Genomic DNA, 16,343 nt, shown 5'->3' on the forward strand with positions numbered 1-16,343 from the left:
AAAAGGCTTGTAATTGTTTTGCAAATGTGGTTTGGCTGAGCTGCCTACGCTGTTTCCAACAATAACAATTGCTTGTGCCCGTAATAAACTCGTTTGTGTTGCAATAGGACAGAATAGATAACACGATTATATATTACACTGTGGAACGCTGTCATTGCATGTGAAACCAGACAGTATAAAACCTTATTTTATATGGATATTCTACCAGTGAAGAAAAATTAGGTCACCTTTTTGCAACAGACCAAAGAAATGTAGTAATTAAGAAAGAGACAAGGAGGAAGAAAAGAGCGTACAGTCTAGAGAATTGGAAAATGAAAATGATCCTCCCATTATGAGGATTAACAATCATATCCGCTCCTGGCCCTTTTTTTCTTTTGTCTTCTGACTCAAATTAATCAGCAAGGTTCCAGCAGCCCAGCCATATTCTTATTCAGTCATTTGCTTTTCCAAAATTTCCTTTATGTTCAGTTGCGAACTTCAGTCTGAGATCCAGGCTTTAAAAGGTACCTACTATTTCACACAGAACAGCAAATAGAAAATGACGCATAGGAATAAAGTGGCATATTATTCTCCTCCAACACTAAAGCTGCCACTCGAAAGGAAACAGAGAAGAAAGGACTGAGTAGAGAGCAGTCAAAACCCCTAAATTGCTTATTCTGAGTAGTATAAGCCTGGCCCCCGCATGTAGTCATGTGAACTGGACTGTTTATTATTTCATACAATCACACCAGGTGTCTGACTACAGAGTAAGAGTTAGAGGAAAACACCCACAAAGCGCACAGGAAACTATTGTTTACCAACGTCATACAAGGCAAGACAAAGTTCCACAAAGAGGCAGCCTGCATGAAGTCGACAAATATGTCAAAGAATGTTCTAGACCACCCGACGAAAAGGAGAGCCGTTTGCGCTCCTTATTTCCCAATCCTCACTCAGTTTAATGAGCGAGAGAGAACAAAACACATATTGCTAATAATGAGCTCGCTCCATCCTTCTTGAATGAGTGCAAAACACCGGGAGCTTATCTGTGGCTGTGTGTGTGCATGTATAAAGTCAACAGCAGCAGCTTAATGAGATCAGGGATATGAATAGAACTTAAATGAAGATTTAAACCAACATAATACAACACATTAGAAAGTGTAATGACAGATTCTCTCTCGATGCTAAGAGAATAATTACACACAAACAGTAGATAATGAATGATTTGTGCCCTGAATGGTTTAAGTGGTGCTTGTCAACATTTTGCTCTTGTCAGGGTGACTCGGGTTGATTATATTCAAAAATAATTTGAATAAATCAGAGCAGAAATCTATATGCTGGCCCTTTTCCAACATACTGCTATTGCAAAATATTTAGCATGTAAATGACTCAGTGCAGGCAGCAGACGTGACTGCCACCATCCCATTATTGCCCTGCCAAAAGGTTCAGAGTCCATAAGCCATAACCCTGCACTGAGAACAGTATTCCCCAGCATGGATGTTGTCTGCGTGGGTGCGTGCGCTGTTTGGCTGTTAATGGAATGGAGGTTGGGTCAGTAAAGGTGAGTGATGGCTTGTTGTAGTGTCTCTCTGCCTTGGCAGCATAATGAGGAAAGGGAGACATAAGTGGGGAGAAAGGGCACTGAAGAAGGAATCAAGAGGAATGAAGCTCGGTTCCCAAAGGTGAGGGATAAGGAGGTCGAGAAGAATGCATCAGACCTTGGGATGTACATTTCAGTAAGATGTGAAGGTGGGGCGAAGGTTCACCCTGCATAACTGGAGTTCTTTGCTTATAGGGCCACACAAACATGTACACAAATGGAATGTGTGGGTAGAATTACATTTGCACTCAAAGCATACAATACATGAAGATGTTTACACAATAGCTCCAATAAAAGACTCGGTCTTTTTCAAAGGCATACTGACCTTGTTCATAGGCCTCCTGTTCACAATAGACTTTTTAATGCCTCTTTCTATCTCAGTAGTATTCAAATGTGGCAGGACTGGTATCAACATTCCCCAAGAAAAAAATACAAATTCAATGTGGCCTGGACCCCACACATATTTTATACGATTCTTGGTTCCAGTTCTGACGGCTTAGCTAGTAGGAGAATGCCAAAGCCGTGCACACATGCACACAAACAGAGAGTTGGGAGCTTATGAAAAGGGTGCAGTCTCTTTACAGTCAGTTATCAGAGAAAGGTTATTAGACATATGGAATAGGTGGCTGTCTTGGCCTATAAAAATGGTACTGGTGGTGTATGAGTCATGGAAATGGGGGGGTATGAAATTAAGGTGTGACATGGGGATGTTACAGTTTGCCAGCGAGGTGAATGTAGTTCTGACAACTGCCAATTGTGACATTTTAAACTAACATCAAGTGCCAGAATCAGCCAGGCGTGCAGGTGTCCATTTTGTTATTCATGCCATGTCCGTGTGTGCATGTGTGTGTATGTGTGTGTGTGTGAGAGAGAGAGACTATATTTGAAAGTCATATGAACTCACACAAAAATACCCTCATGTATACACACTGCACGTGAGCTGATAATGTCCTCATTATGATGTGAATATGGAGGAGCTTGAGCAGAAGGTTAGGTGACACTGGGACAAGGTGATGTGATTGGGCAGGTGTGCTTGTGTGAGTGTCAGCTTTTTGTGCCAGGACAGCAGGTGGCACGTCGAAGCGACCTTCTACTTATCCCGAATTTCACCTTCCGCCCGGAGTCTATCTTTCCCCTAAATCACTAGAGTGCTAATTTATCTGATCAAGGACAAGTCATTGAGAAGAGGATCCCATTCACATGCACGTGTGGGTGACCTTGACACAAAATAATGTGGGATATTGTTTTGACAGGCTGTTCAAGACAAATGCAAATGTGTGTTGTGTCCCTTAGGCAGAAAATAATCGTGAGATGAGTTGGGAAATGAAAACAGAGGCTGGTTCAGACTATTCTTACCTTTCGTAGCTGATGAAAGAAGAGGAGTACGATTCAAATGGGCGAATTGTATTGGGGGGAGAGAAGAGAGAAGACAATGCGGGAGAAGTGAGCAGCAGGGAAAAACATTGCTGTCGGTGACACATAAATGATGACGGTAAGTATGCAAAGCAGTCACACACTCACTCTTTGTCTGCGAGGTAAAGGCCAAGGTGAGTTTGGCAAAGAGCTCATTGTTTTCATATTTCTCCTCTTTGGCAGATACCCAAAAGCTGGTCTCAGAAAGGTCCTCAGGTCCAATCTAAAAGGAAAAAAATATGTTAAGACACTAATATGAGACAGACAGATGGCATGCCACATGGAAATAACAATGTTTCAGAAACTAATCAAACTTAGTTCACAATAGTGTTTACGAGTGCACCTGCCAAGTTGTGAGCTACAAACAGCGAGGCCATAAACAAAGAGATAAGGGCATAGTAGTAAAAGGACTGGAAGCGGGTATGGTGGAAGGTGGGCTGAAAAGAGGAGGAAGAAAGGAAACAAGCAGTCATTTTCTCTAATCTGCACACTGCCTGCACATCAAAGCAGCTTTCGCTGCAGAGCTTCACTTATAAGTCTGAAGAAATAAAGAGGGTTGCACTTTATCTGCACCCCGCACTGTTCTGCACTTTCTATTCTGGTCACAAGTTACAATTAACTTTGCATGTGGTTCCATCACTTTCTGAGTGTTCTCATTAGGAAAAGAAGTGAGTGAAAGCACTGGTGCTAAATTGACAGAAATCAGGCGTTTCATTATGGACGAAGCCTTCGGGAAAGGGGTGTAGGAGGATGGAAAGGGCCGAATGACGGGGAAAGAAAGTAATACGGGGATGAGCAGAAAGATGAGTAAAATTTTCAAAAAAAAACTATGGGGCACACAAAAATCAGGTTGAGGTTTAAAGAAGGTAATTTAAATTACAAAAGAACATGGTCCTCTCGCACCACGATTTAATTATCTTTCAGAAGGCTTATTAAAAAGCAATTTCTGTGACATCCTCGTCAAACACTCGCCAGAATGAGCATGCCAAAGCCAGAAGGAGACAGGGAAGCTAAACATTGATGAAGTCTGCCGAAGCCATTAAACAGTAGCTTGAGGCTAAAGGAAGGCGGAGGGCTATTTAGATGTTTTAACCATCACAGATGAGAGGGAGGCACAGAGCATGAAGGATACTCATGAGATAAAGGTACGCAAGGCTCTGCACATTCGAACCTCACTGTTAATGTTAGGACTCAGTGATGCGTGCAAAACTACAATGGGCTGTTTAAAACCGTCAAACCTAACTCCAGAATATCATTATGAGGATACAAATAAAATAATGGACCAGGTTCAATCACCCAGATAGTAGTTCTAAATGAATTTCCTCAAATGTTGAAACAGAGTTTGAGTTTAAGCTGTCATCATGCATGACAACGAGACATGCCGGCATTAAAATTTGAAAGGATCATGAACTGGAAATCCAATAAATTCCTTGTTGTGAAATGTGGCCAACGATTCATGTTTTGCCCAAGCCTTCATCTGCAGACACACAGCAAGCTGTTCTTTCCCTAATCAATCACCACACGACTGACTGAACCATCCAATCACCAATAACACCCAAGACACCTTCAAGGTCTCATGGGTCAGAAATGTATACTCTTGCAACAATTCATACACTTGCATGAGAAGAACTCACTCAACTAATTCCTTTTGCATGAACTGATTTTCTTTTGTATGAGGGCCGTCCCAATCATCGGGTGATGATGAGGCCTGCACCAATGTTTGCAATGCAACAAAGAAAAAGAAGATCACCTAAATTGTTGCAATTAACCTAATTATTTTAAAACTCCAAAGCAGAAGTGGTTCAAATTCATTCATTCATTCATTCATTCATTCATTCATCTTCTGGACCACTTAATCCTCACGAGGGTTGCGGGGGTTGATATATTCATCAACTCTGGCCAGGTGATCAACACTCCATGATCAAATATCATGCTCTAATCTTCCATCCACATCGTCAAATATCACAGTTCGGTGTGAGGATGCAATGGTACTGTATTTCAAGTTTTATTATACAGCTGTTAATTTGTTATGATATTAATATGGTAGTTCTAAACATTTTTCACAGTCAGAACACGCAACCCTTTCATTTGTTCATTTTCTGGATCACTTTATCCTCACTGCGGTTGTGGAGGGTACTGGAGCCTATCCCAGCCATCTTCGGCCAATAAGCGGGGGACACCCTCAGCTGATTGCCAGCCAATCGATTGGCACACAAAGGCAAACAACCAGTCTCGCTCACACTCACACCTTGACAATTTGGAGTCTTCAATCAGCCTGCCATGCATGTTTTTGGAATGTGGGTGGAAACTGGAGGACCCGGAGAAAACCAACGCAGGCCGGGGGAGAACATGCAAACGCCACACTGGGAGGTCAGAGCTGGAATTAAACCCAGGATCTCTGCACTGTGAAGTCGACGTGCTAATTACTTGACTACCGGGCCGCGCCCTGTGGTTAAAATTTGGTAAGCTAAAATATAATAATCTCAGCTTTTGAAATTAAGAACATTTTTAAAAATCCGTTCTTCTTCATGTCATCCCCCACGACAATTTCTTATCTTGGCGATCCGATCTGGACTATCCTACTTTGTAACTTCAGATCTAAAACCACTGTTGTTATCATGGCTGCAAGGTTATATTTAAATGAAGAAATTACCCGAAAGTGATTGGGTGAATGAGTCTGTGGTTGGGGGCACCATAACAGAGGGTTGGGGAAAGTGAGTGAGCAAACTTGTCTTCCCAGCAAAAATATGCATGCCGAGTTAATTGGAAAAATATCAAGATCATCATCGATACACTTTGACTGAACTATCATCATCTTAGGACTGACTACAACAAATATGGAAGTCAATCAACCCCTATTGCAGAATGCGTTACCAATCAGTTGTCTAATATCAAGTTAAACTTTCATGGTGTAATTTGGATTGCTTGGATGGCCTCAATGTATTACTAAAATGTATGAATTTAATCTAAACTAAAACGCCATCAAACAGTTAACCATTTAGTATGTTTAACTTTGTAAGTTCTATTGCTTTCACTGCCCATTTTGATAACACGCAAAGGGTTGTTGGAACATATGATGGTTTTAATTTTTAGAGAACATAAGATGTATTTTGAGTATTGTCTTCATTAACTATATCTATTGTGGCACAATTCTAATGTATAAATAACAAATTCAATGCAACCTTGCTCCAGTTGGCTCTCTTCAGTTGCACTTCAGGCTTGTAGTCTTTCTTCGGCTGGAGGCCATGCGGCAATTGAACTACGGCAGGGGCTCCCCAGCCTCCCATGCCACACAGTGGAGGTGGAGGCATACCAGGACCACCTGGTGCCGGAGGCGGTGGGGGAGGTCCCATCCCGGGCAAGGGTGGAGGGGGTGGCAGTCCTGGTAGTCTTGGCATGCCAGGCAGGGGTGGAGGTGGTGGAGGGCCCGGCATGCCCGGTAAGGGTGGCGGTGGTGGAGGGCCTGGCATCCCTGGTAAGGGCGGCGGAGGTGGAGGGCCCGGCATCCCCGGTAAGGGTGGCGGAGGTGGGGGGCCCGGCATCCCCGGTAAGGGTGGCGGAGGTGGAGGGCCTGGCATCCCTGGTAAGGGCGGCGGGGGAGGAGGCATGCCGGTTTGAGGAAGTTGTGGTGGTGGCAGGGTTGCATTGCCTGGCAATGGTGGTGCAGGAGGTGGTGAAGGCAAAACCCCAATATGGCCAGGGACAGGGGGGGCAGGTGGTGGAGGTGGCACGCCAGGCGTTGGCACAGGAACTGTAACAACTCTAGTCTTCGCCTCTTCCAGCTCTTTGGACAGCGTTTCAATCTGAATGAAAGGAATTATGCATTATAATGAATGCTATTTTCAAGACATCCCTTATGAAATTATATTTATGCCCTTTCCAAGTGACGTGCATGCCAAAAAGTGATTAGATTAGGCAGAACAAAAGGAGGATACAGAGTGGACATATATAAATGGATTAAAGTCTGGGTAGAACGGTGTGTTGAATGAGATGAAAGGAGAACGGTGGACAGGCATAGAGAACATAGCCCGGGATTATATCCTCAAAAATTGTGTGAGGAGTTTAGGAAAAGAAGCTGATAAACTACTACAAGTTGATCCGATGGCTTCATGGTCCATGTATGCCACACTGCCACTAACGAGTTGAAATAGAGAATGCCGTGGTAAATAGTCACTGGCGGTGGCCGTGCATTAAAACTGTCACAGGACAATACAGAAGCCATGGCTACAAAGTACAAATGTTCAGATGCAAAAAAATATGTAAGTGCAATTTTCTTCACTGCCAGTTACTCATATACTTGGTCAGATTATTAACAGTGTTGCTGGCCAAATAAAGTGAAAAAAATGCAATGTTCACATATGCCCTGCAAAGCCAGTTTTTTTTTCCAAAATACATTATTTTAGTAGTGTTGAAAAAGACTGCCTAACAATTTAATACGGAATTGTTAAGATGTATGACTAAAGTATTTTCACAGGCCCAGTTGTCCAGATTTCTGGAGATGAGGTTGAAATTCAGGTAAGATAACCACATTTAAGATTTTCATTCTTTACATGACAAAGTTCCAACCCATAATCCCAATTGATAATAATCATAACAATAACAAATCTTATTGTACAACTTGATAACTCTCCGAAATAAAACTACAAGCTTATAAGCTGTTTTCAGAACGTTTGATAGTAGTAAAGATTTAATGTGGATGCCATGTAGTTAGGATAAAATGATGGTTAAACAAATGTCAAGTAAGCATTTATGAAAGTTAAGATAGTATGTTTATTCAGCGATTACAGAATGTGTTTATATGCAGCTTGATTGAGTGTTGTTTTATCAGACTTTGAAAATATGACAGTAACAGACTCTGAGGGGCTCAGAGGCAAGCTTCTTAATGAGGCAGCAATGAAGAGTTGGGCGTCGCATCAAACAGGGAGAGGGCCGAATATGAAGAAATCTTCGGTGGGCAGTGTCTCAAACAGAAAGAAAGGAAACCTCTTAGTTTGAAAAGCCTGTTTGATGTTGGTGCTTTGGACAACTCTGTGAGCATGTGCACGCGCGTGTTTGGGCTGTTGAGTGGCAAGAAGACAATCTTGGCTCCCAAAGCTTGAATGAATGTCGTTTTGGAGACTGCGTAGTCAAAATAAAATGGCTTGCAAAGGCATGACACACAGGAAGAACTTTATGTGGTGACACACAAGCACAGCAGCAGATTGCTCCGGGTGATTAGGAATGTTACTGAGTTCGAGTTTGGGTATCACAGTGCGGCAGAGTTCAGCTGGCATCGCAGCAAGATACTGACAGCCAGGAAGAAGGAACAAAAAAAAAAAAAAAAAAAAAAAAAAAAAAACTTTTTTTCACACCGTGAAAACTGCCATTTTTTTAAGTCGACTGAAAAGCTGAAAAGCCATGTCACAAAAATGTGGTAATTAATAATACTATTATGTCTGATTAAATCAGACTAATATCAGTGTTTGAAATAATGTCTGCCCGGAGGCCCGGGGCGTACAACTTTTACGTCGGGCGTACAACTTTCAAAACGTCTCGGCCCGGGTGGCTGACAACTTCTTCAAGAAAAAAACAACAACTTTTTTTCAAATCAAACCTTTGTTTTATTCAATAAAGCAAAATCTGCAAGCAAACCACCACAAGCCACGTGGACTCCTCTTTCTAAGCGCCTTTCAAAACTTTCAAGTACACATTACAGTCCGAAGCACGAAACAGGCTTCTGATTGGCTGCCGTGCCGAGTATGCAAATTGCCAAAGGAACGTTCGTTTGGCAATTTTCAGAGTTGTCTGCCCTGGTGTCCGCTAACTTTTTGTCATGAGTTTCAGACACTGCTAATGCTGTAAGTAGAAGTAATTTTTGGGTGTTGGGTGGGAGTGAGTTCCCAGAGTTTGAGCAGACTATGGTCAGAGCTGAATGTTTCTGGTGACACATTTCCATAAGCGATGGAGAAAAATGTCAACTATCGAGGATGGGTTGACCATAAATGTTTGAAATAAAAATGTAGGCGCTATTTTTGATTACTGAAAAAAAAAACACTGCACCCAGGATCAATGTTTGCTCACTTGAGTGTTTCCACACAGACCTATGCCGCTGGAGGCTATTTCCTGGATCTCTTATTGTATTTTTTTTGTCACCACGTCAACAGCAAGCCATCAAAGCAACTTAAATGGCCGCTCCAGTTACTTGAACGAGAAAGCATGAAAGCAGGTAAGTGCTTATACGAAAATGTAAATGATGCATGCTTATTCATGATTGTGTATGTGTGTATTGTTGAAATAGTGGTTTATTGGCTTTTAGTGTGGTTTAGGCAAGTGTGAATTCTGAGTTCCAAGTGTTGTTGTACTGGTATATCCAATGCAGTTACTCTTATCAGCAATGCAGCGAGTGAAAGGGAAGGGGTGTGGGGCAATTAATTAATTGATGAAATAATCGATAGCATAACATACTCGAAACAGATTGTTGTCACAGCCCTAGATCCCATAATCAATGGACTTCACATAGTCAGGTGTGGTTACGTGCATTCCTCACAGGATGAAGCGCTTCAAGCGAAAATTTGCTCCTTTGCCCATTTCACCGTGATAGGCTTAATGAACTGTTTTTGGTGATATTAAATTGAGAACAAACTATGTTACAGACAGCAACAGCAGCACAAAAAAACAATATCAGGCACACCGACACAAAGGGTTGTCAAATAAAAACAAAGTGGGACAGCATCATTGATGTCTGTAGCTCCAGGAGGCAGACAACACAGCAAGCCTGCCAGCTTTCGATAGCAGTTGGGACCTAGCCAAAATGGAGCAGGCTTGGAGAAACTCGAGCGAGGAAGTGCTATCTGATGAGTGGAATGACTGGTTGACAGCTGGTTAAATATCATCAAAGATAGGTACTTAGCAGCTTAAGTAAAAACGTAAGCACCAGTTACCATATTGACCAGCGATATTCAGGTTTTTATTTTTATTCTGTTGGAGGAGTTGCCACTCCTCTTCTGCACAAAATGCAAATGCAGCATTCATGCCGAATGAACAGAAGCAAGTGAGACACACTGGGCAACACGGTAACTCGTGTTCATTCTAAATCGAGCATAAGGGCTCAGCTTCCGAATGTCACATTACCAAATTCAGAAACCAGATGAGCCGAGATTGGTCGTTGCCTGAACACTGAGGCAATGTGATGCCATTTTGGTATTCCCGTGAGATGGCTAAAAAAGATGGATTCTGCTGTTTTTACTCCACAAATGCAATATTAACCACAATGCTGGGTTTCAATTAGACAGGATGACCATGTTTTTTTAAAGAACGTTTTTGACTTGATTTCCTTTCTTCAATGTAAAGACCTATACAGAGTTCAACAGTGGACCAGGGTTCACTGTGTGATTGTGAAAGCCTATGGTCTAAGTGTACTGATCCAGGCTTAACTGACCGTACCAGTAGAAATTGTATAAGTGCATACAGCAAAGTCAAGAGGTTCTTGCTCTTTTAAGTAATGCATATTCAATTATTAGAATTTTATTCACTTAAAATAATAAACAATTATTGATATTTTTGCCTTGCTGTGTACATTTTTTGGACATAAGGTAAAATTATTTCACCAGTAATTAACATCATAAAAGCCAGAAAATTCGACATGTTAAATACAGTTACATTTCATCCTGCAAAAAGGTAAATACACAGAAGTTATATTGTCAAGATAATGAGCTCACTGAATGTGAAATAATCACTGAAATTTAAAGTTGTAGATCACAAATATACAGGGTCAGTGTTGGCTCTGGCAGGACCACCACTTGGTTCATGGTGGCTGGACAAGGCCACCCCACCCCCATCTCAATTGTATTTATAGAGCACTTTCAAACAGCCAAGGTGGCATACAAAGTGACTATAAAGTGTCCTTGAGAGTTTTGAAAGGCGCTTAGAAATAAAATTTATTACAGTAAAGTCTCGTTATATCGATATCGGTTATATTGATAATACTGCTTATTATGATACTATTTTCATTTCCCGGCCGAATTTCTAGTCTTTTTATATATAATTAGGTCCGTTTAGTACGATTCATGGTTATTGCGATAATCCGGTTATTACGGTGCTCTTTTTCATCTCCCGCCGGCCATTTGGCTATGTTTATATCGATACACGCCATCGGTCCCGCCATCGGTCGCGCCATTGGTCGACTTGGTCACGTGAGTTTGTTACGAGACCAGATCCCGTGTAGCAGAGCCATTTTAATTTTCAGACACTAGCTCGTGTGTAGCAGAGATTGAAGTGTTTGTCTTAAAAGGTAAAAATGGGAAGCAGAAGAAGATTGATGACTTTTTTAAATTGCATACATAATACAGTAAGATGTAAGCGTTGCAGTTTCCCTGTTGTGTTATGTACATGCCCACTGTACTGTATATGAATGCAATCGTTTTTTGCAACAATGTTTCTTGTTTTGTCTGCTGAAGCGTGATGATTTTGAAAATTACTGTACATTCCATACTGTGTATTAAAGGACAACCGATGTCACTTTTTATTCAAATGCAAAACACAAATAAAAATGACTTAACGCCAAGACGTCTTGCATTGCTTGTGAATCCAAACAATGGCTTCAGATTCGGATAATATGCTTTCTTGTTACACATCCAGTTATGAATATGATTCAAATACACTGTAGTTTTGAAGAGGAAAGCATACATGTTTGCAATCGATTAAAGAATTATATGTGCCATTTTGAGGCAACATTGGGGGAACATCTCTCACCCCCATATAAAAAGAGGCACGAAATGGCGAGGTCATGGCCAGCTCCGTTTCTTATATGGCGTTTGGATGCACTCTTTTGGCGGCTTTTGTTAATGCAGCTCGGCGCAGAACGGATATATCGACAGTTCGGTTATATCGACATTTTTTCTAACTCCCAAGAATATCGATATAACGAGACTTTACTGTATTATTATTATTACCTGTATTATTATTATTACATGGAGAAACAACATTAAAGCAAAGTATAAAGTATAAAAATAGGTTTAATGCGGAACCCTGTCAAACCACAATTTTCAGTGTTCTAAGCCAAACTTTAAACATTTTCAGATGAGCAAAATATTCCTGGAATCTGTGTAGAATCTCATTTTGCACATGGGTAATGTTCCACAGCACTCCCTCATAAATGAAATGACAAAGCATGTGTTGTAAAGCTTTATACATACTACCGATACTTTGATCCACTTGGGATCACCACCTTCATGTTCTCGAATAGCCTGTCAGATCTGTGACATTGAAAGTGTGCGGCATGAAAGCATCATGTACCTGCTGTTGCAAAGTGCTTAGTTGTTGCTGCAAACCCTGGTTCTCCTTTTCCCGCTCATGCTTGGAGGAGGCAAGTTGCTCCTTTTCTTGGCTCAGCTCTTGCAACTTCTGTTCATAGTCGCCCTCAAGTTTCTTCATCTCCACCTGCAACTCGTGGCGCGCGGTCAACTCTGAATCCAACTAAGGCACATAAGGAAAATGATTAATAAGGACAGTCATAAAACCATATGTGATTCAGCAGAGAAATGGAAGGGGACAGAATGAGAAAAATATTGTAAATAGTTTTAAAGGACAACCGAAATAGTTTTAAAGGACAACCGACGTCTCCGGACAAGTTGTGTCCATAATTTGTAAAATGGCTTCAAATGACTTCTACTGAGCGTATTTTACAAAGATTTCACCACATATAGCTATATTTTACATTTCAAGGCTCGCGCTGTATATTCAGGAAGTCTTGTTTTTGATTTGGTGACGAGTCCGTACGTGACGTCACTGAAGGAACGCCCCTGACCGAAAAAAAAGACACATAGTAGCAGTCCTCCCATCACGTCAATGTATTTTGCTGTACTTGTTTGGTCTGAAAACCTCGTGTTGCACCAAAAAGCCACCAGAAGAGGGTGACCAAGCTCCATGGAAGGAATTTATCAGCCTGTGGAAACGGGCTGACGAATTCCCTACACGGCTTTGTCGCCATTTTCTGCCTCCCTTGGGTGCGACATGTCCCACCCCTGATGCCTCAAAATGACATGGAATAAGTTATTTAATCGATTGCAAACATGTATGCTTTCTTCTTCAGAACTATTTGAATCATATTCATAACTGGATGTGTAACAAGAAAGCATATTCTCAGAATCTGAAGCTATTGTTTTTATTCTCCAGCAATGCAAGACGTCTTGGCGTGACGTCACGAACTGGGGGCGGGACTTTCTGAAAATGCTCAATTCGCAGCTCAATTTTTTTGCAGATTTTGGACACTTTAAGTCATTTTATTGGTGTTTTGCAATTGAATAAAAATATCATACTGTGTGTTTTGGGTATTTTAGATGCTATAAAACGTTTTTCTGATGTCAGTTAGGAAACAAAAAAAATGACATCGGTTGTCCTGTCAACATTGAAGAAACAGTGTTAATTAAGTTTATTTGATAACTTCTGGGATGCTTTGCATATACACTATCAACAGAAATGCACACATAAATAAGTAGACATAGTTGTTGACTTTGCAGGCAGCAGATCCTTTATGCTGGCTGTCAGCTTCCCGACAGCCTCATTCCTAATTCCTGCCAAACAATGTCTGCAATTACGCCATCACATACAACTAGAGCTTATATGTGTGGGTGGCCAATGACAAAAAAAGCGTGCGATGTGTGTGTGAATTTTTACAGTGTATTGATATGATCCAGTGTGTGACGGTCAGGGCTAGTTTCAGCTCGCTCTGCAATTATCCCGTCAGTGTGATGGAAACAGAATAGCAGCATACCGCAATTAAAGCATTTAGTCCCTTATGTGAGAGAGTGTGTGAAGCTAGTCTTTAGGGATATTTTTGCGTCTCATAGCTGTCAAGCGTGTGTGCACGCACACACACTACCACACTCATTCTTTTCATCATCTTCTGGTCCTCGTCTTTTCCCCCTTCATTTGTCAGCTAATGTCACTGGCCACACAGAACATTATTAAATCCTGCTGCATAATATTGGTAAGGAAGAAATCAATTATTTTCTGGGCCTTTAGGATTATAAAGGCTTGTATGCAAAGCAAATTAATATGTGTGCATCGCACCTTCTTCTCAAGCTCAATCGCCTTGGCCTCACTGGTCTCCACCTTGGTTTGGTCGACCATGTTGTCTATATGCCAACAGAATAAATGCAGAAAAAGGATCAGGGTGGGATTTAGGCAAATTACAGTGGAGATACAATCAGTGCATATTTCCAGGTCAGTTAACATTCATAAAATAGACATGCAATGTCTAAAGAAAAGATTGGTAAGATTACTATGAGGGAAACTGAATTGGCATAATTATCATGGTTAAATCATAATAATAATAGATTAAAAATGTGAAAAGTGGTCTGAGTCACTAGCAGGGTCCTCTAACAGTGTAATGGCACGGTCTACAGGTTGTTCAATGATCAATGATTTATTGAACATGTGCAGTTATAGGGCTAATTAACATGAATATGACTGCCCCAGAGACTGTATCATAGACAGCTGGATGAAAGAGATAGCAATGACAGACACACTTTAAGACCTACAACTAAAGATGGAAATTATATAAATGCACAGAAAGTGAAGCATACAAATGTGGAGTACATAACGTGAAAGGTTTTCTATAATGGCAGAATGGGTGATCGGTAAAAAGTAGCCAATGCGAGTCAATTCGGTGCAAGTAAAATAAAGCAAAATGGGAAATACATTTTGTTAGGATAGCCCCAAAAATATGGGAACCCACAAGCAGCATTTGTACCATCAGTTTGTATATGATTATTGGACATATAACGGAGGAGGGATTTTTCTGTCATGGTGTCAGGGCTAAATGGGACAAAGTTCGAACAGAGAGGAACTAAGAGAGATAGAATGTAGGGAGTTAGGGGGAGGGTCTGTGCTCAGTTTCTGAGTTCAAAGAAAAAACACTAAATCATGTATGCGGGACAGAATTGGTCTGCTTTCCACTGATAATAACTGTGGCAGCCTTTAAGGGGGCCAGAAAGGCTCTCAATTTAGATGTAATTAGGGCCTCCTACGATGAACAACTGAGACATGCTCATAAACTCTGGAGACATTGCCTGCTTCACTGCTCTACTCGTTTTGTTGATTATCGCCCTTTTTGTGACCACACATTAATGGTCGACTGTTTAGACTGAATACTGAAGTTAGATTTTTGTGTCAAATCCAATTATTCAGGGTAATTGTTCACATATTAAACCATTTCCCGGGCTACCACAAAAGAGTGTTTATGGAAGTAAATATGGTTCAGTGTGTAGAACCTTATCTTTCCATCATCTCATATCGACGGTGGAAAGATGCAGGAGGACATAGATATATTTAAAGGACAACCGACGTCTCCGGACAAGTTGTGTCCATTATTTGTAAAATCGCTTCAAATGACTTCTACTGAGCGTATTTTACAAAGATTCCACCGCATATAGCTATATTTTACGTTTTAAGACTCGCGCTGAATATTCCGGAAGTCTTGTTTTTGAGTTGGTGACGAGACCTCACCCTACGTCACTGAAGGAACGCCACTGACTGAGAAAGGACATACCTTGCATCACCCCAATGCATTTTGCGGTACTTTGTTTGGTCTGAAAACTTTGTGTTGATCCGTGTTGATGGCGAAATTAGAAGGTAATCACATAAATAATGCAATGGTGAATCGTTCTATGTGACACTGAGACAACTCTGATATTCGTTGACCAGAATTCCAAGCTGAAAAATGAACCTATTTCCAACGGAGCTCTGCCGCCATCCTCTGCATTTTATATGACACTACACATCAGTCTTGATCCATCAAAATGACCCAGAAGACCATCTTTAATCAATTGCAAACATTTATACTTTCCTCTTCAGAACTATTTGAATCATGTTCATAACTGGATGTGTAACAAGAAAGCATATTCTCCGAATCTGAAGCCATTGTTTTGATTCTTGAGCAAGGCAAGACGTCTTGGCGTGACGTTACGAACTGGGGGCGTGACTTTCAGAAAATGTCCAATTCGCAACTCAATTTTTTGCAGATTTTGGACACTAAGTCATTTTTATTGTCGTTTTGCATTTGACTAAAAATATCAGCCTAGGTCTTTTGGGCTAATTTAGATGCTATAAAACGTATCTCTGATGTCAGTTAGGAAACCAAAAAGTGATGTCGGTTGTCCTTTAAGGAGGAATGAACCAAGGCTTTTCTAAGTCATTTAATAAAGATATGTTGCAAAGATGGCATTTTGTCATTAACCCGAGTAATAAATGAACCGTATTATGTCTGTGTAAGCTCTCAGTCGTACAGGAGTAGTCCATCGATGAATAGGTTTCTTCAGCCGTCATCTGTACTTCTTTGAAGGTGTTGGACGTTTCGCTTCTTATCCAAGAAACT

The 16,343-nt window shown here is 41.1% G+C and overlaps 1 protein-coding gene across 1 annotated transcript in view; it reads right to left on the reverse strand.

Annotated features, from left to right (window-relative positions):
- Nucleotides 1–16,343, reverse strand: part of diaph1 (diaphanous related formin 1) — a 101,221-nt gene that overhangs the window by 60,852 nt on the left and 24,026 nt on the right. The window contains exons 14-17 of the mRNA XM_089023804.1: nt 14,039–14,103; nt 12,263–12,442; nt 6,172–6,792; nt 3,098–3,212 (exon numbers count right to left, since the gene is read on the reverse strand). Of these exons, the coding sequence (XP_088879930.1) occupies nt 3,098–3,212; nt 6,172–6,792; nt 12,263–12,442; nt 14,039–14,103 (981 nt within the window). The remainder of the gene's footprint in view (nt 1–3,097; nt 3,213–6,171; nt 6,793–12,262; nt 12,443–14,038; nt 14,104–16,343) is intronic.

The sequence above is a fragment of the Hippocampus bargibanti genome, linkage group LG02, assembly GCF_051943395.1.
Source record: "Hippocampus bargibanti isolate YZ-2025 linkage group LG02, ASM5194339v1, whole genome shotgun sequence".
Taxonomy (NCBI): Eukaryota; Metazoa; Chordata; class Actinopteri; order Syngnathiformes; family Syngnathidae; genus Hippocampus; species Hippocampus bargibanti.